A 19,470-nucleotide genomic window follows, 5' to 3' on the forward strand; every position below is an offset into this window, starting at 1 on the left:
TCCCGCCTTGTGTCTTCCACCCATTTCCCCTCCCTTTGTTCTGGATCATGATGGCACAAATGAAATTAACAGCGATCGCAGAGCTGCTTATTCATCAGCTTTCAGATAATTTGAATAACAAAACCCTGTTACAGCGCGTATAAAGTATAAAAGCCGCCTGGCAGCCACAGGTTGTTGGACAGATTCCCACAAACACAGATCATCAAACATGGGCAAGGTATGTAGAGCAGCAAACAAGCAGCTAGAAACTAAATGTAAAAACATCAACTCAGGAATAAATGAGCGACGCAAAACAGTGTCAGCTTCCAAAAGGGTATTTCAATTTCAAGATTTTCTCATAATTTGTTTTGTTTTTCTTTTCTACAGATCATCTTCTACGAGGACAGGAACTTCCAGGGTCGCTCCTACGAGTGCATGAGCGACTGCTCCGACATGACCTCCTACCTGAGCAAGTGCAACTCCTGCAGGGTGGAGAGCGGCTGCTTCATGGTCTACGACCGGCCCAACTTCATGGGAACCCAGTACTTCCTGAGGAGAGGAGAGTACTCTGACTACGTCAACTTTGGCATGAGTGACTCTATCCGATCCTGCCGTTTAATTCCTCAGGTATGTAGAGATTTTGAGAGGAAGTGATAACAGGGAGAAACAACTTTAATGTCTAAATGATGTGAAATATGAATAAAGTTGCTGATTTGATTTATATTTTCTGCTTTTAAAACGTTGGTTAGGAAGTAAATAGAGTAAAACTGTAACTGCATCTCTGGTTTTGACACATTCTGCAATGAAGCTGTTTTACGAGCAGCAGCCAAATTGTAGTTTGGTGCCTCGCTGAGCTGTTCCACCTCTGTGCTTCCATCAACAGCACAGAGGCTCGTACAGGATGAAGCTCTTCGAGAGGGAGAACTTCCAGGGCCAGAGTCACGAGCTGCAGGACGACTGCGACAACATCATGGACCGCTACCGCATGTCCGACTTCCAGTCCTGCAACGTGCAGGACGGCCACTGGCTGATGTACGAGCAGCCGCACTACAGAGGCCGGATGATGTACATGAGTCCCGGGGAGTACAGGAGCATGAGAGATGTGGGATACAGCGGCATGAGGCCCAGCTCCGTCAGGCGTATAATGGATTCCTGCTGAAGCAGAGAACAGAATATGTGCTGTCCAATAAAATGAGAGACAAATCAAACTCCACCGTGTCACCGTGTCGTCTCATATCAAACAGAAGACTCCACCTTACTCACACAGCTGTGAGGCAGAAGTACGACTTTTATAATCACATCAATTAAATAAAACGCAGTAAACTACAGATATTTCAACACTAGGATATCTATGGTAATATTTTTAACTGTGTACAAGCCAAATCCTTTAGTTCACTATATATATATATATATATATATATATCTGCAATGATCGTACAGTAAATCCACCAGTTAATAATATGTTATTATTATATTCTTCATTAAAACATCACGTTGGGATCTGTTTGATTCAACATCATAATCTAATTCAATTTGAAATTGTTTATTTGTCCATAAAGGAGCAAAAAATAAAACACACACAGACACATTTTCATATTCATCGTTAAAACAAACTTTACATATTAGAAAGAACTGGATTTTTAACTCTGTCGTAAATCATTCAATTCAATTCAAATTCAAGTTTATCTCTACAAACTCATAACTTCCATTATCACAAGACACTGCACATAGTTATATGAAATATTACGATTAAATATTATAGTTAAACTGTGATAATAAAAGCTGTTCAAAGTTTAAGTGTCTTCACGATACACGGCTGTAGAGGAACTGTCTACCAAGCTCCCGTCTCTGTCTATATTTATATGAAGATGATGATGAAGATGAGGAACAAACTGCTGTAGACGCTCCTCTGCGGCCCCAGAGACGTTTTTTGGAAATGTGACATGAAAACATCGTTAGATAATCTGGGGTCAAAGGTCACAGAATGAAACATCAGGACACCTCACCTGTGCTTCACTGATTTTTCCTGAATGTATAAAATGGCTGAATCTCCCACAATAATAAAAATGGCTTCACATATCCACACTGGTTTCTTTCATAATGTATTAACTTAACACACGTCGCTGTTACAATTAATCAGAGACTGTAAATAAAGATGGACGACGTATCCCCACCCACTCCCACTATCCAGAGATGAAGCCAAAAATATCCCAGATACCAGCTCCGCTGTCTGATCATGTGATGTCATTCAGATCCAGAGTCCGCACGATAGCAACCAGGGGGTGGGGCCGCAGTATCGAGGTCCCACCCGTACACACGCTCGACCGATTACGACTCAGCCTCGGCTGTCAATCATGACACGTCACGATATATATGATATCCACCAAATAACGAATTAAAACCAAACTCATCAGATAAATCAACAGTTGAGCAAACTTTGAGAAGAATGTGTTTAACTTATATTTTGGTCCATGTCCCATCCGCTAACATGGAGGAGGCGGGGTTTACGGCCTGTGCTGCAGCCAGCCACCAGGGGGTGATAGAGACACTCTGTGAGCTGTAAATAGAACCTTTAATTTGAATTTCCCTTAAAATTGATGATCAAAATATACGAAGGGTTGTAGTTTTTAGAGACTTTTCATTTTATTTTGTTTCTACTTGTTCTGATGGATAAACATAATATTTCAATTTATCTTACAAAGATAGTATGTTGTATGTATAGTACGTATGTATATTGAAATAAGACTAGGTACTACCCAAACATTATACTAATGTAAAAATAGAAATGAAAGTCCTGTAATCAAAAAGTTACCCTGAGTAAAACTACGATCAGCAAAGTGTACTGACAGTAAAGTATCAAAGTATATTCTATAGCTCCTTTCAAAACCAGAATACAACATGAAGAATTCACACCATTAATGTTATGTCACTGCGCAGTAGTATGTATTGTATGTGTAACTGAGTAAAAATACAAAACTGCCCTCAGCGCCCTCGCACCAAACGATCACAGATATAAAAATATACGTTTTTTAATTCTGCTGTTGGTGAGTTAAGACTTCTGATTCGATGTCCTCACTATGTGACCTGTGTTTGTGTGGCAGCAACACAACACAGAGTCCCAGCCGAGAGCGTCACCCACCTGTACCCCACAGGAGCGCCGCTGCAGTTGGCACTGCCCCAGATGAATGCATTCTGGAATAATAACCATTTACAGAGCGATTTAACAAATATCATGGCCGCGCACGCTGCACTGCTGAGTAAGACGTTCAAAACAATGGCTCCATAGATCATTTAGCTGTCGTGATGGGTATAAAAGTGACAGGCAGGTTGGCAAGGACCAGAGCAATCAGGTGTAGGACCGGACAGCAACATGGGCAGAGTGAGAGGGCGTTTTTCATTCTGGGGGTTTTTTAAGATTATAAATTAAATTAAATGACGGATGATACGAATTGTACAAAATGTATTTTGTTTTCAGATCATCTTCTACGAGGACAGGAACTTCCAGGGTCGCTCCTATGAGACCAGCAGCGACTGTGCCGAGCTGACCTCCTACCTGAGCCGCTGCAACTCCTGCAGGGTGGAGAGCGGCTGCTTCATGGTCTACGAGCGCCCCAACTTCATGGGCCACCAGATGCTGGTGCGTCGGGGCGAGTACCCCGACAACCAGCGCCTGATGGGAATGAGCATGAGCGACTGCATCCGCTCCTGCCGCATGATCCCCATGGTACGAAGCTTCCATACGACTTGTGAAACTTGGAAAATGAAACAGGATTTTTTTTTTTGCCTTGAAGTAAAGTTCGTGTCTTTTTACAGCACAGGGGTCCATTCAGGATGAAGATCTACGAGAGGGAGAACTTTGGCGGCCAGATGAACGAGCTGCAGGAGGACTGCGACTCCATCCAGGACCGTTACCGCATGTCCGACTGCCACTCCGCTCACGTCATGGACGGCCACTGGCTGATGTACGAGCAGCCGCACTACAGAGGCAGGATGCTGTACCTGAGGCCCGGAGAGTACAGGAGCATGAGAGACATGGGCATGGGCCCCATGGACATGAGGATCGGATCCATCAGACGCATCATGGAGTCCTGTTAGACCGAACTGAACCAGCTTCACACATGTGATCGATGAATAAATGTTTCATATCAAACATCTTGTCAGTTTGTGTTTTCAAAAGAGTACGGGCACCTTCTTTAAAATATACGTCACATGATGCACGTGACAATAAAAATGAATCTGCAGGAAGAGATCTTCAATACATAACAATTAGGATTCGGTAAATAAATCATTTTAAGTGAATAAATAATTACTAGCTTGTCACTGCTGTGTTTGAATTCCACCTTTATGAATGTTATCGTCACCAAACATGATCTATAGTTTTATTTTTACTTTAGTTTAATTCATGAACAACAAATCTAAAAGATCTAGATAATAATAATTAGATGAACTCAGAGGCTGACTCATCAAATTAACTTTGGATAAACAGACTGTGGATTGTTAAACATGTGAAAGGTTGATGATAAATGATAATAATGATAAAGTGAATGTTGTTTAAAGACAGATTTATAAAGTGGGTTGTAATTTTTAATTATTTAATTTAATTCCTTGATTAATCTTGATTAAAAACCTCTCTCTTAAATATCATTTTTATCAGTTTCAGTTTCAGTAATGAAACATTCAGAGCAGCCACAGCAATAAACTGTTGTTTGCAGTTTCCAAATAAAGAATAACGATGAACAAAATAATGTGTGGTCGTGTTTTTAAGATGAAACTTTTACTAATCTGCTGAAAGGTGATTTAATTTTTTAATAAACGTGATCTAATAAACGTCACAGACGAAAGCGGAAGGGTTTGAAATGAACTGTGACGTCTCTTCAGGGAAAAAGAGAATAAATAAGAATAATGTTCGTGCCAATTTCAAACTTATCAACAATTTATTTCCAAGCCCACTGTTCCCTGAGGACACATTCACTCACCTTTAGTTTTTAGATTAATTGTGCAGATAAGAGAAATGTCAGGTGAACGCAGTGATATTGTCTGAAGAGGCAGGACTGAAGTTTATCCTCAAACAAGAAGAATAAATCACCGGACTGATGCTCGTCTTCATGAGATCATAAAGTGAAACAGCAGCGGGATCAGAGCTGAATCAAGTTTATTGAACTGCAACATCTTTAATCTCTCTTGTTGAACTGACCGTCCTTCGATTCTGAATTAAAATGTTTCTGAACTAAATGTAAACTGGTTTGATTTGTGAACAACATCCTTCTTTGAGCCAAAGAAAAACAAATGAACATATTCACATGTAAGAAGTTATCCTGTCCTTTTTTCACAGTGTTGATTTGTGCATTTAATTGTATTTTTGGGAAGAGTTTGAGTGAATCATATTCTGTTCTGATAATAAAAAACCCTTGTTGAGGAAATCTATCTCTTTTAATATCAGCCTGTGTTAATCACAGAGTATTACAGTTTTATGAAGTTATATGTAAAATAGAAAATCATAATGTCATATACCACATATATCGATATATCATAGATGTTGAACATATACTGTACAAGTCAAGAAGAGGTTTTTTTTTAATCCTTTATTTATCATTGTTTTCTGTAAAGTTATAACACGTCTACATATAAAACATTTAACCTGATATATGTTTATATCAATGAATTTTTAATCACATTTCAAATAAAATCGTTTTTTTTATTTTTCAGTAAGTGGATTATCCCATTCACTGTGGAGGATACGCGTCATATTACATTTGGAAGCTTCTCTTTATTTTCTTTATGCTGGACAACAATGCTGCACGTATACAGTACATGCATTTCCACCAGAGTGGTACAGTGCGGGATAATAACCCTTTAGCACCCTGACTGCTCAGTAGGCTTCTGCTGACTCAGCGATTTGTACAATAGAAGCCTAAATACTTTTTTTCACATTGAGCAGGTATAAAAGTAACGGTTGGCGCCAACAGGGATTCACAGCAGCTACGAATCAGTCCTGACGAACAACCGTAAAAGCCATGACCATGGGCAAGGTAGGTACTGGGAGTGATCCGTGCAGAAACATTGAATAATGAAAAGCAGTGTAACATGTATAATGTTTTGAGCAACATAGTGGAAAGCTGCTTTTGGAGTGTTTCTGTTTCTGATGAGTCCTTTTCTTTCAGATCATCTTCTACGAGGACAGGAACTTCCAGGGTCGTCACTATGAGACCAGCAGCGACTGCCCTGAGCTGACCTCCTACCTGAGCAGGTGTCACTCCTGCAGGGTGGAGAGCGGCTGCTTCATGGTCTACGACCGACCCAACTTCACGGGAAACCAGTACTTCATGAGGAGGGGCGAGTACTCCGACTACATGAGCATGATGGGAATGTCCGACTGCATCAGGTCCTGCCGCACGATCCCCATGGTGAGATTTACTCTACTCTGGACGTCCTTTTAATTTATCTTTGAATGGTTGTCTGATCCTCTGGTTTTCTGGTTTTGCAGCACCGCGGCCAGTTCAGGATGAGGATCTACGAGAGGGAGAACTTCGGCGGTCAGATGTCTGAGCTGCAGGACGACTGCGACAACATCCAGGACCGTTACCGCATGTCCGACTGCATGTCCAGCAACGTGATGGACGGCCACTGGCTGATGTACGAGCAGCCCCACTACAGAGGCAGGATGATGTACCTGAGGCCCGGAGAGTACAGGAGCTTCAGGGACATGGGCATGAGCAGCAACAGGTTCATGAGCATGAGGCGCATCATGGATTCCTGCCACTAAATGTTTTCCTCAATGCGGAGATGCATTTAACAACGTCATGATAAAACAAAATAAAGATTATAATTTATAAAAAAAAAAAGAGTCTTGCTTTTTTCTTGCATAAAACAAATCAAGATGTACATATATCATTGTCCTGGTGCAGAGAGATCATCATAGACAAAGTAGTAAAGTAGAGTTTCTTTTGTTTCTCATTGTAATTTAGGGACTAAAGAATTTTATCTCTCAGTCGTACGTCGTCATCACCTACTTGACTCTGATGGTTTGTACACCTCTGTGTTGTCAGTTGGGGGGGGGGGGGTAGTCTGTTTGGTTTGAAATCAATGAACCGGTTCATTCGGTTGCTACGGTAAATTATTGTGGTATTAATCATATCAGCAGTACTCCACAGTACTGCAGTACTCCATAGTACTACAGTACTCCACACAAGTTCAAATGCACCAAATGAACGTCCTGGTGGTTCAAACATATCGTCGGAGGTGAAGACTGCAGCTGCTTCCTCTTCTTTTTCTTCTTCTATTGTTTAATGCTGCCTCTACTTCCTGTGATTGGTCCAAAATCTCCACAAAATAAAAAAGTTTTCACTGCAAACCAACAGAACCATGGTTCAGTCTGATCCAGACCCAGAACACCTCCTCTCCTGGTCGGACTCAACGTTGGTGCGTAAAATAGTAAAATAGTTTCAAGGTCAAATAATGTAGGTGTGATTTGCGCTGGAGGTTGAAGAAGTTAGACTCCTCATGGTTGGGATTGTTAATACGGACCCTGGGTGAACTACTTTCGTTGGTCTGGGCAGCTGCACGCCACCGTCAAACCTCAGAGTCCCTTAAAAACTCATTTCAATCTTAAACTACAACTATGGTGGAATGTGACGTCATGCTAAATACTTGGTCTTAGAAATAAACACATCACAAAAGACACCATGGTAACATTTTAAACGATCCCTGTTCATGTAAACACACTGTTCTCAGGGATTATTGCACAAATGCAGATAAAAAGATTTTACATAAAAGCAAATTCACCTCCTCCACCTCCGCTCCTTCTCATATCCAATCACAACCCGACGCTGTCGCCTCGGGCCAATCACCTGCGAGCAGACAAAGTTTAAATTGTCCTCTCTCCATCCTGTCGTTCAGCTCCGCCCACGCACCGCCTCAACTCTGAATACTGGGTTGTCTCCCGTCCAATCAGAAGCCCTCATGAGACGTCCCGACTTCCTGCTCCAGTCGTCATCACCAGCTCCTGTGTGAAGTTTCTACTTCATACAACTGTTTCCATCTGGTTCTGTTTTACCAGTCGAAGCATCAAACTCTGATCCTCTTGTCAATAAATTCATTTGATTCTAAGTCACTGGTTCTCGTGTGTTTCTCTGAAAGTCTCTCCTGTTTTAAATGTGATAGAATATAAATGGAGTCGTAGCGTTTGCCTCAGAAATGTTGATTTGACAAAAACCAAAACTGTGTTAAACAATAAAACATTTTTATTTTGAATTCTAGAATATTAATGGCAAACTATTTCCCTGAATGCAATGATGATGGCAAGATGCTACATGGAACAGATTGCAGAAACACACACACACACACCCTAATGGTACTGATAGAACTGTGGGTAAAGGCTGCACATGTAACATAAATGTTTTTAATGTCCGGATCGAAAATTAGCACCAATTAAAGTGGCAGAATATAACATGTATACTGTAAACCTCATACCATCACCTTAAATCCAATTATTTAGTTTACTGAAACATAAAACCGAGAAAAATAAAATAATCTGTAAAAATAAATCTGCACAAATATGGAGAATACTTCAGATTAATTTCTTGTTGAAGGCCTGAAAACTGTCATTGTGGTAATTGTCTGTCATTCATCGACTGAATCTTTTAGCTCTGGTGAAATGTTAGTTTGTGGAATTATGGAATAAATGATAGATAATTATAAACCTATAATTAAATGAATTGCAGCTTTTGATTGATAGATAGATAGATAGATTCCTTTATTCATCCCCAAGGGGAAATTAGGTTGAGGTATTAGGTAGAGTGTTCATCTACTTCAGTCAATATCTGTATTGTGCAGCTTCCTGAAACGATTTCAATGCTCTAAATAAAAAACGCATATAACAGCAAAAACTCCTGCATCTCTTTTTTCGGAAAGAAAGTTCTGTTTAGGGGTTATGACCCTGTTGGTATATGAGTAAACAACTCTATAGGCTTCTATAGTTGGTTGCTGGGTCAGGACTTTGAACAATGGAGGGGGCACAGGGTCTTTGTCTGTGTCCAGGTATAAATGACACATGTTCAGACCAGCAGGGTATCAGTTCACCAACAGTTCTCTCATAGATCTGAGCAAACCACCGCTACCACCATGGGCAAGGTAGGAAATCAGAACAGAATAATCAAATCAAATCATTTCCCGACAAGATATTTAAATTCATCAGAGTCCCTCTCATTTGTTTTTCTCTTCTACAGATCATTTTCTACGAGGAGAGGAACTTCCAGGGCCGCTCCTATGAGTGCATGAGCGACTGCTCCGACATGTCCTCCTACCTGAACAGGTGCCAGTCCTGCAGGGTGGAGAGCGGCTGCTTCATGGTCTACGAGCGCCCCAACTTCATGGGAAACCAGTACTTCATGAGGAGGGGCGAGTACGCCGACTACATGAGCATGATGGGAATGAGCGGTGGTATCAAGTCTTGCCGTATGATCCCCATGGTGAGTTTCAAACACAGCGATGCAACTTTTAAATCCACGGAACGATGATGTTTTTTTAACTGAATGAATTATTCTGTGCCTTTAACAGCACCGCGGCCAGTTCAGGATGAAGATCTACGAGAGGGAGAACTTCGGCGGTCAGAGCAACGAGCTGATGGACGACTGCGACAACATCCAGGAGCGTTACCGCATGTCCGACTGCATGTCCAGCAACGTGATGGACGGCCACTGGCTGATGTACGAGCAGCCCCACTACAGAGGCAAGATGATGTACCTGAGGCCCGGAGAGTACAGGAACTTCAGGGAGATGGGCATGAGCAGCAACAGGTTCATGAGCATGAAGAGAATCACCGACATGTGCTAGTTGTACATTCTGACTTCAATAAATGATAAAACTTTCTAAACTCTGGTTTTGTGGTATTTAATATGATTATTTATAATCATTTGTTCTACTAAATCACTTGGTTCATTTTTATTTCTGCATCTTCTCACCTCGAAAACTACAAGAAAATAAAACTTCAAACATACAACACAACATCTCCTGATACCAGTGACGTATATGTAACACCTTAAATACAGGGTACATCAGAAAAGGACAAAGACGTCAATACCATTTTGGTCCAGACTGAAAATATCTCAACAGCTGCTGGTTGCTTTGCTCCGACGTTCATTGCATCTTATTGCTCTGGTGATTCCTTGAATTCTCAAAACCTCCTAAAAAGACCTAATAAACCTACGAGCGCATAAAAACCTTGTACTTGTATGAATCCTCTATCCACCTTGTGCTCCTGGCCCTAGATCACACAGACTTTTACATTTGACCACCGCAAAATAATCAATTTGAAGTAATTCCGCCTGCTCACCTGGTAGCGTAGGTGCCACGCAGTCGGGGGTTTGAGTCCTGCTGAAGCAGCTGAAGGTTCATTTCCGACTTGGCGCTTTGCTGCAAGTCTTCCCCGTTCTCTTTTCCCATTTCAGGTTTCAACAGTCCTGTCAACAAATGAAATGAAGTGAATAAACCCCGGCAATCTGAATTAACTTCTGGAAACGCTTCATAGCTTGTTATGTTGAGACATGTATCTGCCAGAATTACAGCAGAAACAAATGAAAATGTCGTTAAATCCAGATTAAACCTTTAAGTTTCAAGCATAATCGTAAATAAAATATAGATTAATAAACACGATACAAACCATGTGCAAATAAGTCAGTGAAATTAAGAAAATGTCCTTTGAATCCAGATTAAATATTTCCATGAAATACAGGTTGTTCATATAAATCTGAAACATATCAAATTAACATTTGCTCCTTTGTGACTGTTGTTTGCTGGTTTCTGATTATAGTATGACTGACGCTCGGAGATACGGTGGCCCTGAAGTGCAAATCAAAACTGCAAATCACAAAACCTTATCTCAGCAGGTATCCGCTTTTAAAGTTCGAAGTTAATGTTGTTCTTTGTAATTTTTGCTTTTGTTTTAAGAAACCAGGGAAACATTAAAGTTCTTTGTGACGCAGTAAAACCATCATTCGTTGGTTAATTCAGGTCAACGCTGATACTTAAGCAAACATGTTTCTTTTTTTATTTTGCTTGATTTAAATAAAAATTCCAACAACTGTTCCCATGGTACATTTTGTGTTTGTCTTCTTTCTCTACCATAACATTTTTCATTTTGTTCTCGAACATTTGACTAAAAATAGAACAATATTTTTCAATTTATGCACTTTCACACTAATACTGACCCAAAATAATGAATTGAAATAACTGTGATGGATGGAAACAACACAATAGAAGATATTTAGACGTATAGTATATAAATGTTTTATAGTGTACTTCACATTACAATATGGTTGAGATCAGATATTAGTTTTAAAACATTTACCCATGAATTCCAAACATTATCTCCTCCTGTGGACACAAGCATAGTGAAGCAAATGTAGTAAAACACACTTGTGATGAGATAACACACATCTTCAGTGAGGAAATGATCATTTAATGGATTAATAACCACTTAAATGTGCCTATAGCTGCACACAACCACAGCACAGTGTGTTATAGAATATTTATTAAGTGTTTTAAATCAAATTTGATTTATTGATAATGGACAAACATGACTATTTCTCGAGCTCCTTTTAAAAAATGACACTCATGACACTATTTATTCACTTTTCTATTTATTTCATGAATATCATTAACTACATCATCTATTTATTTATTTTGATGTATTAAGTTTATCTGCCTGTCTGGTGTTATTTCTTTCTTGTCAATCGCTTTAAAACCTTGATAAGAAAAGTGCTCGGTGAATAAAGCTGATTATCACTATTAACGTATTTATTGCCCAGAAAATTGTTTCTCTTTTCTGATAAAATCATTGTCTGTTAGAACCCTTTCTTTTTAAATGTGTCAGGCACTAGGACACTTTAAATTGTTCACTTATGAGTGAGTGAGCCAAACGGCCTGTTGTTGTGAAATGTGTAAAACAGCCGATTGTTTGTTTCGTCCGTATTGTGACTTCAAAAAAAAACGCTCATTGTGTTTATTTCCCTATGGAAAAATCCATTCCAAAGTCTTCTCGGGCTTCGAGTCACATGCAAACGTGACAAACGCCCCTCAGCCCTCTATAGGCCTCTATACCATGTTGCTGAGTCAGGGCTTCACACAATGGGAGCCACAGATTCTTTGGGTTCGGTCAGGTATAAAAGTAACAGTTAAAACAGGACGGACATCAGTGCAACAGCATCTCTATCCTCTGACCAACTCACATCACCATGACCATGGGCAAGGTAAGCACACACACACCTCACTCACAGTTTCTCATTGAATCTTCATCAAATTCACATTATTTTTTTTAATTCCTACTCTTCCCATTCTGTCCTTTTCCCAGATCATCTTCTACGAGGACAGGAACTTCCAGGGTCGCTCCTATGAGTGCATGAGCGACTGCTCCGACATGACCTCCTACCTGAGCAGGTGTCACTCCTGCAGGGTGGAGAGCGGCTGCTTCATGGTGTACGACCGCCCCAACTTCATGGGAAACCAGTACTTCATGAGGAGGGGCGAGTACGCCGACTCCATGAGCATGATGGGAATGAGAGACTGCATCAGGTCCTGCCGCATGATCCCCATGGTGAGCATGAAACCGTGCACAGGCTGTAGCGACTGCTAGCATCACGTGAGTCTCAAGTTTTTTTCTGACACAAAGTAAACTCGTGTTTTGCTTTCCAGCACCGCGGCCAGTTCAGGATGAAGATCTACGAGAGGGAGAACTTCAGCGGTCAGAGCAACGAGCTGCAGGAGGACTGCGAGAACATCATGGAGCGTTACCGCATGTCCGACTGCATGTCCTGCAACGTGATGGACGGCCACTGGCTGATGTACGAGCAGCCCCACTACAGAGGCAAGATGATGTACCTGAGGCCCGGAGAGTACAGGAGCTTCAGGGAGATGGGCATGAGCGGCACCAGGTTCATGAGCATGAAGCGCATCATGGACATGTAAAAACTGTTGCATACAATGTGTCTGAATGAGCCGAAAGAATAAAAACTTTTTGGACTAAATATTTCTACCTGTTCGTGTTGATTTGTTGAGCAGACATTGAGCACGGAAAAATCCTTCCTCTCTTCAACTCTGCAGACGATGATACAGCGCCAGTGCGTCACCTGAACATCAGGGATTATATGTTGGTTTTAAAAGTCTCTCCACCGATATCAAGTGATTCACAGATTAATTATCACATTTACATCATTTAAATACATTCAAAACAAACACTGGTTGTAACTTAGTGTTTAATTGGAATAAAGTTATCTAAAAATATAATTAGATAATAATTAGATTTAACTTTTGATAATTTCATCAGTGAATTGGGACAATTAAACAATGAATGTAACCCAGGGATCATAAATGTCTCCACAGATTTTATCCTTAAAATTAAAATAAATATTCATTCATGTGCAATATGATTTAAAAACACACATTATTATGTTTTCAAAGATCACATTGGTTTTGGTATCAATTCACTTTCTCAGTCACAAGCTGCTGTATCTATTAAAAAACAGGAATATTCGTTAACCCTCTAAAGACGAGTCGGATGATTTTCATGACCTCTTGAACTTCACTCGCTGCCATTGTCAGTTCAAAGTTGCACCTCGCTGACATTTCATTGACATTGTATGAATCCAAAAGCTTTTGTTGTTGCCCATGACCTCTGCCGACCTTTTCTGTGGCACCACCATCAGGCCACACAAAATATTAAAATCTAATTGACTGAGAGGATGAACCTCTGCAGTGGTGGATCCAGGATCTTTCTAAACCAGGGGCCACGAAGGGGCCACAGTTTACACAAAGGGGCCAAATACAAGTATATGCACAACATCTGTGAACAACTCCTGATTCTGTAAAGTCCACATTTCCTTGTTTACTGTTAGCTCTATCTCTTTGAGCAAAGTCACCAATCATTGAATATATTATTAAAATAGTTCCTTGTTACACATTGTCTGAGTTATTCTTAACAAATTGTCATATGTATTGTTAGTAAGTGACCACTTAAAGGTTCAGTGTGTAGAATGTAGTGACATCTAGTGGTGAAGTTACATGTTGCAGCTGAACACCCCTCACCATCCCCTTCCAAACATGACAGAGAACCTGTGGTCGCTTCAGTTGTTATAAAAACTCAAAAGATGTTTAATTTGTCCAGTTTAGGCTTCTGTAAAAAAAAAAACATGGCTGCTTCCGTAGAGAGGACCTGCTCCTGATGTAAATATAAAGTATTTTAATATAAAGGCTCATTCTAGGGAAAAGGAAACAACAATTTGTACAATTTAAAAGAAAACGTCACTACGATTGTTTTATATTCTGCCGATAGACCCTTTCACCTGAATCTTGCACACCTGGCCTTTAATTTATAAAATAAAATAAAGACTACAGACAGGAAAGGGGCCCTTCAAGGGGGGAAATCGTCTCCCTAAAAATGTAACCAAAATACCTTGACCTCCCCCTGGTGGCTGGCGGCAGCATAGGTCATAAATCCTGCCTCCTCCATGTGGGACATGGACTTAAAAAGTCTAAGTACAAGTAAATACAATTTTTCCAATGTTGGTTTCCTTCATTTACGGAGTTTTTATTACACTCGTGTTTGTTCCCGTTTCACTTATTTGATAAAAACATCGACAGCTGAGAGCGAGTCATGATTGGTCGAGCCCGTGTATCGATGGAACCTCGATTTCGATATTTTTGCACAAAAGGAGGAAGTGGAGATACTTCGTCCATCTTTATTTAAAGGTCTATGATTTGTGTTTCAGTTGATTCACTTTGAGCAGGATCTATTTGGGTAAATCAAATATTTACAATACACGAAACACATTTAACTTAATACCACAGAAAACATGTGGAAACCCCACAGCAGCATACAGACAGTATAACTCACTTTGAGTTAAATCGTGTACGTTTATAACATCATAAAAACACTAAATTATAAATCTAATACAGAAACATTATGGCCCACACAGGTCATTTGCTGAATTGTTCACAGTTACCTGGCTCGGCCCATTGACATATTACCAACACGTTTGTAAGTTGCTTTCTATGGCGGATGAAAGGGCTTTTTACTGAAATCTGTGTTCTATAGGTTTCAATAATGAGTTGATGAGTAAGGGCTTCTCTGAAGGGGGCCACTCGTCCTGTACATTCAGTCAGGTATAAAAGGAAAGGGTTAAACCATGGTAGTCAGGCAGTACCGCAGCAGGAGTCAACACATCCACAGCCAACATGAGCAACACCGGCATGAGCATGAAGGGAAAGGTGCTTCTGATCCTCTTTTTTAATAAACTGGAAGTCACTTATTTTAATTTCGCCTATCTACCGCTGTTTCCCCATCTAACTTTCACGATTTTACTTTTTTCCAGATCATCTTCTACGAGGAGAAGAACTTCCAGGGTCGCTCCTACGAGTGCATGAGCGACTGCTCCGACATGACCTCCTACCTGAACAGGTGCCACTCCTGCAGGGTGGAGAGCGGCTGCTTCATTGTGTACGACCGCCCCAACTTCATCGGTAACCAGTACTTCATGAGGAGGGGCGAGTACTCCGACTACATGAGCATGATGGGAATGAGAGAATGCATCAGGTCCTGCCGCATGATCCCCATGGTGAGTACAGCGTCCCCTGACCGCTAGTACTTCTACGGCTCTGACATTTTTCTGACATGTAACTTCTTTGGGGGGGGTTTCCAGCACCGTGGCCAGTTCAGGATGAAGATCTACGAGAGGGAGAACTTCGGTGGCCAGATGATTGAGCTGCAGGACGACTGCGACAACATCCAGGACCGTTACCGCATGTCCGACTGCATGTCCAGCAACGTGATGGACGGCCACTGGCTGATGTACGAGCAGCCCCACTACAGAGGCAAGATGATGTACCTGAGGCCCGGAGAGTACAGGAGCTTCAGGGAGATGGGCATGAGCAGCAACAGGTTCATGAGCATGAGGCGCATCATGGATTCCTGCAACTAAACGTTCACTCAATGTTCAATGTTTGTAGCAAATGTCACTAAATAAAGAAATTGCTGCACTGCATGATTTTGTATTGAGCTTACTGCCCTGTCACAAGATTACTCACGACCAAACAGTAATAAATGATGGGTCATTAAATCCAACATATTCATTGTGCCGTTTTTAATTTCGTGACACAATTCTCTTTAAAATTTAAAGATCGACCCAATAGACAGAAGTACCACAGACCTTGATATAATTATTGGGGAATTTGTAAGATTCTGATTATCAGAGATGAAAAGTAAGATGTAGGCTTTTCACTTGTGAGGCATCTAAATTATGATCTGTACAAATGAACCATACAAATCAAATGAACACACGGTTAGCATTGACAACCGTGCTACAAAATACTGGTTCATGCTCGTCACATCTTTTTTCTAGTTTCAAATCGTAGACGAACATCTACAGCATCTGAGACGCTTTGGAAATACGTGATTTCAGACGCGCTGTTGTGTTTGAACAGGAGCCACTTAAAAAGAGCCTTTGAGTCATTTGTAAGATTAACAGGCCACAACTACAGTTTTACAAAACATTAACAGAAAGGACATGAGAAATATAAGTACATATACTGTGAATATAAACTAAAAGATAAAATGGCTAAACTTACCCTGTTGAGCTTCCTATGAAGCAAGTTAATCTTAGCTTGGTGTCAATGAACGTTACTCTCGTGACGTCTCGCTGACGATTTGTACGATTGAAAAGCTGAAACTATCAAAATTCTGTTTCAGAAGCAATATGGCCACATGTTCAATCTCAAGTAAAACACTCAAGCAAAAGGGAACCACTTACCAAACAAGCTATTGTCGGTTCGACGTGACGGTTCGATGCCGGGCAGTTGAATCACTCTTAATGTAAATAAACCACAGGATGGATACGGATCACGTCTTCAGGCCACACGTCACATTTCTCCACTCAAACACACACTTCCTGCTTCTGACTCTCATGTGACTGAACTGACCAATAAGAAGCCAGAAAGGCCCCAGAGGCCGATTCAACACATCATTGCAACTGTTGTCGCCATGTAAACATGTAAACATGTAAATAATATGTGCAAACGAACATAACTTCCCTGTAAACCTACATTAGCTCATGTTCGGTGTCAATGCAACATTTTGTGAAATAAACTTTTCTTTCATCACGTCCTGTCTTTCTGCATTTTTAAGACGATGAAGCAAAAACTATGAAAATTCAGTTTCACGCTTCTTGAACATCGAGCACAAATTTGAACTAAAAGACAAATGAGCTTATTTTGATGAGCTGTCCACCGACTGTAATGACTGTAATGATCTGACGGACGCTGATGTGAGCATCTTATGAAGTGATCAACATTATAAACAATAAACATTACTCTGATTTCATCTTGTCCGGCGGATCATTTGTACGATTGAAAAGCTAAAAACTATGACAATTCAGTTTCAAGAACAGCGAGCACAAGCTAAAGATAAGCTCAATTTATTTTATGTCTTTTGTTCCCGACAGCGATGAGGACTCCGCTGTCTGATGGAAGCTAACGGAGCCACTTGTGAAGTGAGCTGATGTTTGAAGTCAAAATCAATCAACGTGTGAGACAATACGCATGACTCTCGTTCCACCTTATTGTCCAGCTGATCACTTCCAAGATTAAAAGGATAAAACTATGATGATTCACTTTCAGGAACGACGATCACAAGCTGAAGATCAACTGAGAGATAAAATTGCTCTGTTGAGCTCTTTGATCAACGATCAATGCAGATTTTTAACGTAACTGTCACTGAACTGCGTCTGACGTCCGTGACGCGCTCAGACACAATGAGCTCAGAATTGAAAAAGAGCTTTGTTTCATATTGTCAAAAGAGAGACAGTTTCTAAAGTCTTCGAGGGCCTGGTCATGTGATGAGCCAACACACAGCAACACAGGCCTGTTCAGTTCTCTGGTGCAGGCTGCTGGGTCAGGGCTTTAAACAAAGGGGGCCCACTGACCCCGCTGGTTTGGGTCCTGTATAAAAGCAAGGGTTAAACCAGAGAGGACAGCAGTGCAACAGTAGCAGTAGCAACAGCAGCAGCTCACCTACAAGTATGACCACCACTGACATGAGCATGGGCAAGGTAAGCTTCTGGTTTATTGGGGGTAAAAAATAATTTTTAAAAGTTCACGGAGAGTAATCGAACTCAACTTGAAATCTAAATTTCACGATTTTTTCCAGATCATCTTCTACGAGGACAGGAACTTCCAGGGCCGCTCCTATGAGTGCATGAGCGACTGCTCCGACATGTCCTCCTACCTGAACAGGTGCCAGTCCTGCAGGGTGGAGAGCGGCTGCTTCATGGTCTACGAGCGCCCCAACTTCATGGGAAACCAGTACTTCATGAGGAGGGGCGAGTACGCCGACTACATGAGCATGATGGGAATGAGCGGTGGTATCAAGTCTTGCCGTATGATCCCCATGGTGAGTTTCAAACACAGCGATGCAACTTTTAAATCCACAGAACGATGATGTTTTTTTAACTGAATGAATTATTCTGTGCCTTTAACAGCACCGCGGCCAGTTCAGGATGAAGATCTACGAGAGGGAGAACTTCAGCGGTCAGAGCAACGAGCTGATGGACGACTGCGACAACATCCAGGAGCGTTACCGCATGTCCGACTGCATGTCCAGCAACGTGATGGACGGCCACTGGCTGATGTACGAGCAGCCCCACTACAGAGGCAGGATGATGTACCTGAGGCCCGGAGAGTACAGGAACTTCAGGGACATGGGCATGAGCAGCAACAGGTTCATGAGCATGAAGAGAATCACCGACATGTGCTAAATATTTTCATTTTGAAATAAAAAACTGAAAGATGAAACAAAAAGGACTTTTTTCTGCTCTTTTTCTGTGGTTTGATTTCACACATTGAATCAATGCAATGAGGATTACAAACAATGATAATAACTGTATTTGTGTAGTATAGCACTTATCAAAAACAAAGTTACCAAGCGCTTCACAGGAACAATAATAAAATCCACGGCTAGAAGAAGAACACATTATAATAAAAAGGTATTCAAATGATCAACAGCTGCCAGAACAGGCATGTTCACAACATATAAAAGAAACAGTTGAAAAACATGATCAACTCAAACTGCATAAAAAACTACAAATCAAATGAAATGTTTTTATTCAAAATCCAATAAATTCATTTATTTACACAAATTGCAATTGAGGCCAATGTAATTCATTGTAAATCAAACACACTGACACATTGAGATATAAATTATATTAATTATAGTGAATTATATAAATTCTTAATCTGTGCCACAGGTTATGAGGCTGTTTTAATAAATGCACATACAACTGGACCTTTCCTGCCAATATAGTTTCAATAAATGTATAAAAACAAATGTATTCATATTACATTTTTGAGATTATTGTTTTAAACGTCATCATATTTATGGAGTAGCTGCCAAACCTGCCATGTTTCAATTCAAGTTATGTCCAATACTTTTCAATATGAACTTTTTTGAAT

The 19,470-nt window shown here is 40.7% G+C and overlaps 7 protein-coding genes and 1 long non-coding RNA gene across 12 annotated transcripts; 7 read left to right on the plus strand and 1 right to left on the minus strand.

Annotated features, from left to right (window-relative positions):
• Positions 1–102: 102 nt before the first annotated feature.
• Positions 103–1,187, plus strand: LOC109641392 (gamma-crystallin M3-like). Its single transcript, XM_069532974.1, has 3 exons — positions 103–217; positions 367–606; positions 863–1,187. Exons 1-3 carry the CDS (start codon positions 209–211, stop codon positions 1,136–1,138), a joined length of 525 nt encoding a protein of 174 aa, XP_069389075.1. The 5' UTR covers positions 103–208; the 3' UTR covers positions 1,139–1,187.
• On the minus strand, positions 299–17,787 carry LOC138411828 (uncharacterized). 4 transcript variants are annotated; one of them, XR_011244310.1, is made up of 4 exons: positions 16,776–17,787; positions 13,008–13,100; positions 10,310–10,436; positions 1,002–1,131 (listed from the first exon to the last, which is right to left on the minus strand). It is a non-coding gene; the product is annotated as an uncharacterized lncRNA (long non-coding RNA). The 4 variants fall into 4 exon arrangements; XR_011244308.1 differs by having other exon boundaries at positions 1,002–1,134; XR_011244309.1 differs by lacking the exon at positions 1,002–1,131 and adding an exon at positions 6,635–7,981.
• LOC109641386 (gamma-crystallin M3-like) lies at positions 3,218–4,129 on the plus strand. Of its 2 annotated transcripts, XM_020105838.2 has the most exons (3): positions 3,218–3,358; positions 3,455–3,703; positions 3,793–4,129. In XM_020105838.2, the coding sequence occupies exons 1-3, from the start codon at positions 3,350–3,352 to the stop codon at positions 4,072–4,074; spliced, it is 540 nt and encodes a 179-aa protein (XP_019961397.1). In that variant the 5' UTR covers positions 3,218–3,349; the 3' UTR covers positions 4,075–4,129. The 2 variants fall into 2 exon arrangements, with proteins under 2 accessions (XP_019961397.1, XP_019961396.2); XM_020105837.2 differs by lacking the exon at positions 3,218–3,358 and having other exon boundaries at positions 3,419–3,703.
• LOC138411827 (gamma-crystallin M3-like) lies at positions 5,849–6,821 on the plus strand. The gene is made up of 3 exons (XM_069532971.1): positions 5,849–6,008; positions 6,141–6,383; positions 6,464–6,821. Exons 1-3 carry the CDS (start codon positions 5,994–5,996, stop codon positions 6,740–6,742), a joined length of 537 nt encoding a protein of 178 aa, XP_069389072.1. The 5' UTR covers positions 5,849–5,993; the 3' UTR covers positions 6,743–6,821.
• Positions 8,951–9,850, plus strand: LOC138411826 (gamma-crystallin M3-like). Its single transcript, XM_069532969.1, has 3 exons — positions 8,951–9,108; positions 9,204–9,446; positions 9,535–9,850. Exons 1-3 carry the CDS (start codon positions 9,022–9,024, stop codon positions 9,808–9,810), a joined length of 606 nt encoding a protein of 201 aa, XP_069389070.1. The 5' UTR covers positions 8,951–9,021; the 3' UTR covers positions 9,811–9,850.
• LOC109641388 (gamma-crystallin M3-like) lies at positions 12,068–12,998 on the plus strand. The gene is made up of 3 exons (XM_069532972.1): positions 12,068–12,224; positions 12,326–12,568; positions 12,667–12,998. The coding sequence occupies exons 1-3, from the start codon at positions 12,210–12,212 to the stop codon at positions 12,937–12,939; spliced, it is 531 nt and encodes a 176-aa protein (XP_069389073.1). The 5' UTR covers positions 12,068–12,209; the 3' UTR covers positions 12,940–12,998.
• On the plus strand, positions 15,097–16,010 carry LOC109641391 (gamma-crystallin M3-like). Its single transcript, XM_069532970.1, has 3 exons — positions 15,097–15,237; positions 15,342–15,584; positions 15,669–16,010. Exons 1-3 carry the CDS (start codon positions 15,205–15,207, stop codon positions 15,945–15,947), a joined length of 555 nt encoding a protein of 184 aa, XP_069389071.1. The 5' UTR covers positions 15,097–15,204; the 3' UTR covers positions 15,948–16,010.
• A 129-nt stretch (positions 17,788–17,916) lies between the features above and the next one.
• LOC109641385 (gamma-crystallin M3-like) lies at positions 17,917–18,819 on the plus strand. The gene is made up of 3 exons (XM_020105836.2): positions 17,917–18,071; positions 18,170–18,412; positions 18,501–18,819. Exons 1-3 carry the CDS (start codon positions 18,042–18,044, stop codon positions 18,774–18,776), a joined length of 549 nt encoding a protein of 182 aa, XP_019961395.2. The 5' UTR covers positions 17,917–18,041; the 3' UTR covers positions 18,777–18,819.
• The last annotated feature ends 651 nt before the right edge of the window (positions 18,820–19,470 follow it).

The sequence above is a fragment of the Paralichthys olivaceus genome, chromosome 10 (genome assembly GCF_024713975.1).
Source record: "Paralichthys olivaceus isolate ysfri-2021 chromosome 10, ASM2471397v2, whole genome shotgun sequence".
In the NCBI taxonomy this organism is placed as follows: Eukaryota; Metazoa; Chordata; class Actinopteri; order Pleuronectiformes; family Paralichthyidae; genus Paralichthys; species Paralichthys olivaceus.

What these genes read in the sequence shown, in the direction of transcription:
- LOC109641392 (XM_069532974.1), top strand. An exon ending in CCTGCCGTTTAATTCCTCAG is followed by an intron (nt 607 to 862) that starts GTATGTAGAGAT and finishes TTCCATCAACAG; the next exon opens with CACAGAGGCTCGTACAGGAT.
- LOC109641386 (XM_020105837.2), top strand. Translation starts at nt 3,419, where the DNA reads ATGATACGAATTGTACAAAATGTATTTTGTTTTCAGATCATCTTCTAC. An exon ending in CCTGCCGCATGATCCCCATG is followed by an intron (nt 3,704 to 3,792) that starts GTACGAAGCTTC and finishes GTCTTTTTACAG; the next exon opens with CACAGGGGTCCATTCAGGAT.
- LOC138411827 (XM_069532971.1), top strand. An exon ending in CCTGCCGCACGATCCCCATG is followed by an intron (nt 6,384 to 6,463) that starts GTGAGATTTACT and finishes CTGGTTTTGCAG; the next exon opens with CACCGCGGCCAGTTCAGGAT.
- LOC138411826 (XM_069532969.1), top strand. Translation starts at nt 9,022, where the DNA reads ATGACACATGTTCAGACCAGCAGGGTATCAGTTCACCAACAGTTCTCT. An exon ending in CCGCTACCACCATGGGCAAG is followed by an intron (nt 9,109 to 9,203) that starts GTAGGAAATCAG and finishes TCTCTTCTACAG; the next exon opens with ATCATTTTCTACGAGGAGAG. An exon ending in CTTGCCGTATGATCCCCATG is followed by an intron (nt 9,447 to 9,534) that starts GTGAGTTTCAAA and finishes TGCCTTTAACAG; the next exon opens with CACCGCGGCCAGTTCAGGAT.
- LOC109641388 (XM_069532972.1), top strand. An exon ending in CCTGCCGCATGATCCCCATG is followed by an intron (nt 12,569 to 12,666) that starts GTGAGCATGAAA and finishes TTTGCTTTCCAG; the next exon opens with CACCGCGGCCAGTTCAGGAT.
- LOC109641391 (XM_069532970.1), top strand. Translation starts at nt 15,205, where the DNA reads ATGAGCAACACCGGCATGAGCATGAAGGGAAAG. An exon ending in GCATGAGCATGAAGGGAAAG is followed by an intron (nt 15,238 to 15,341) that starts GTGCTTCTGATC and finishes ACTTTTTTCCAG; the next exon opens with ATCATCTTCTACGAGGAGAA. An exon ending in CCTGCCGCATGATCCCCATG is followed by an intron (nt 15,585 to 15,668) that starts GTGAGTACAGCG and finishes GGGGGTTTCCAG; the next exon opens with CACCGTGGCCAGTTCAGGAT.
- LOC109641385 (XM_020105836.2), top strand. Translation starts at nt 18,042, where the DNA reads ATGACCACCACTGACATGAGCATGGGCAAG. An exon ending in CTGACATGAGCATGGGCAAG is followed by an intron (nt 18,072 to 18,169) that starts GTAAGCTTCTGG and finishes GATTTTTTCCAG; the next exon opens with ATCATCTTCTACGAGGACAG. An exon ending in CTTGCCGTATGATCCCCATG is followed by an intron (nt 18,413 to 18,500) that starts GTGAGTTTCAAA and finishes TGCCTTTAACAG; the next exon opens with CACCGCGGCCAGTTCAGGAT.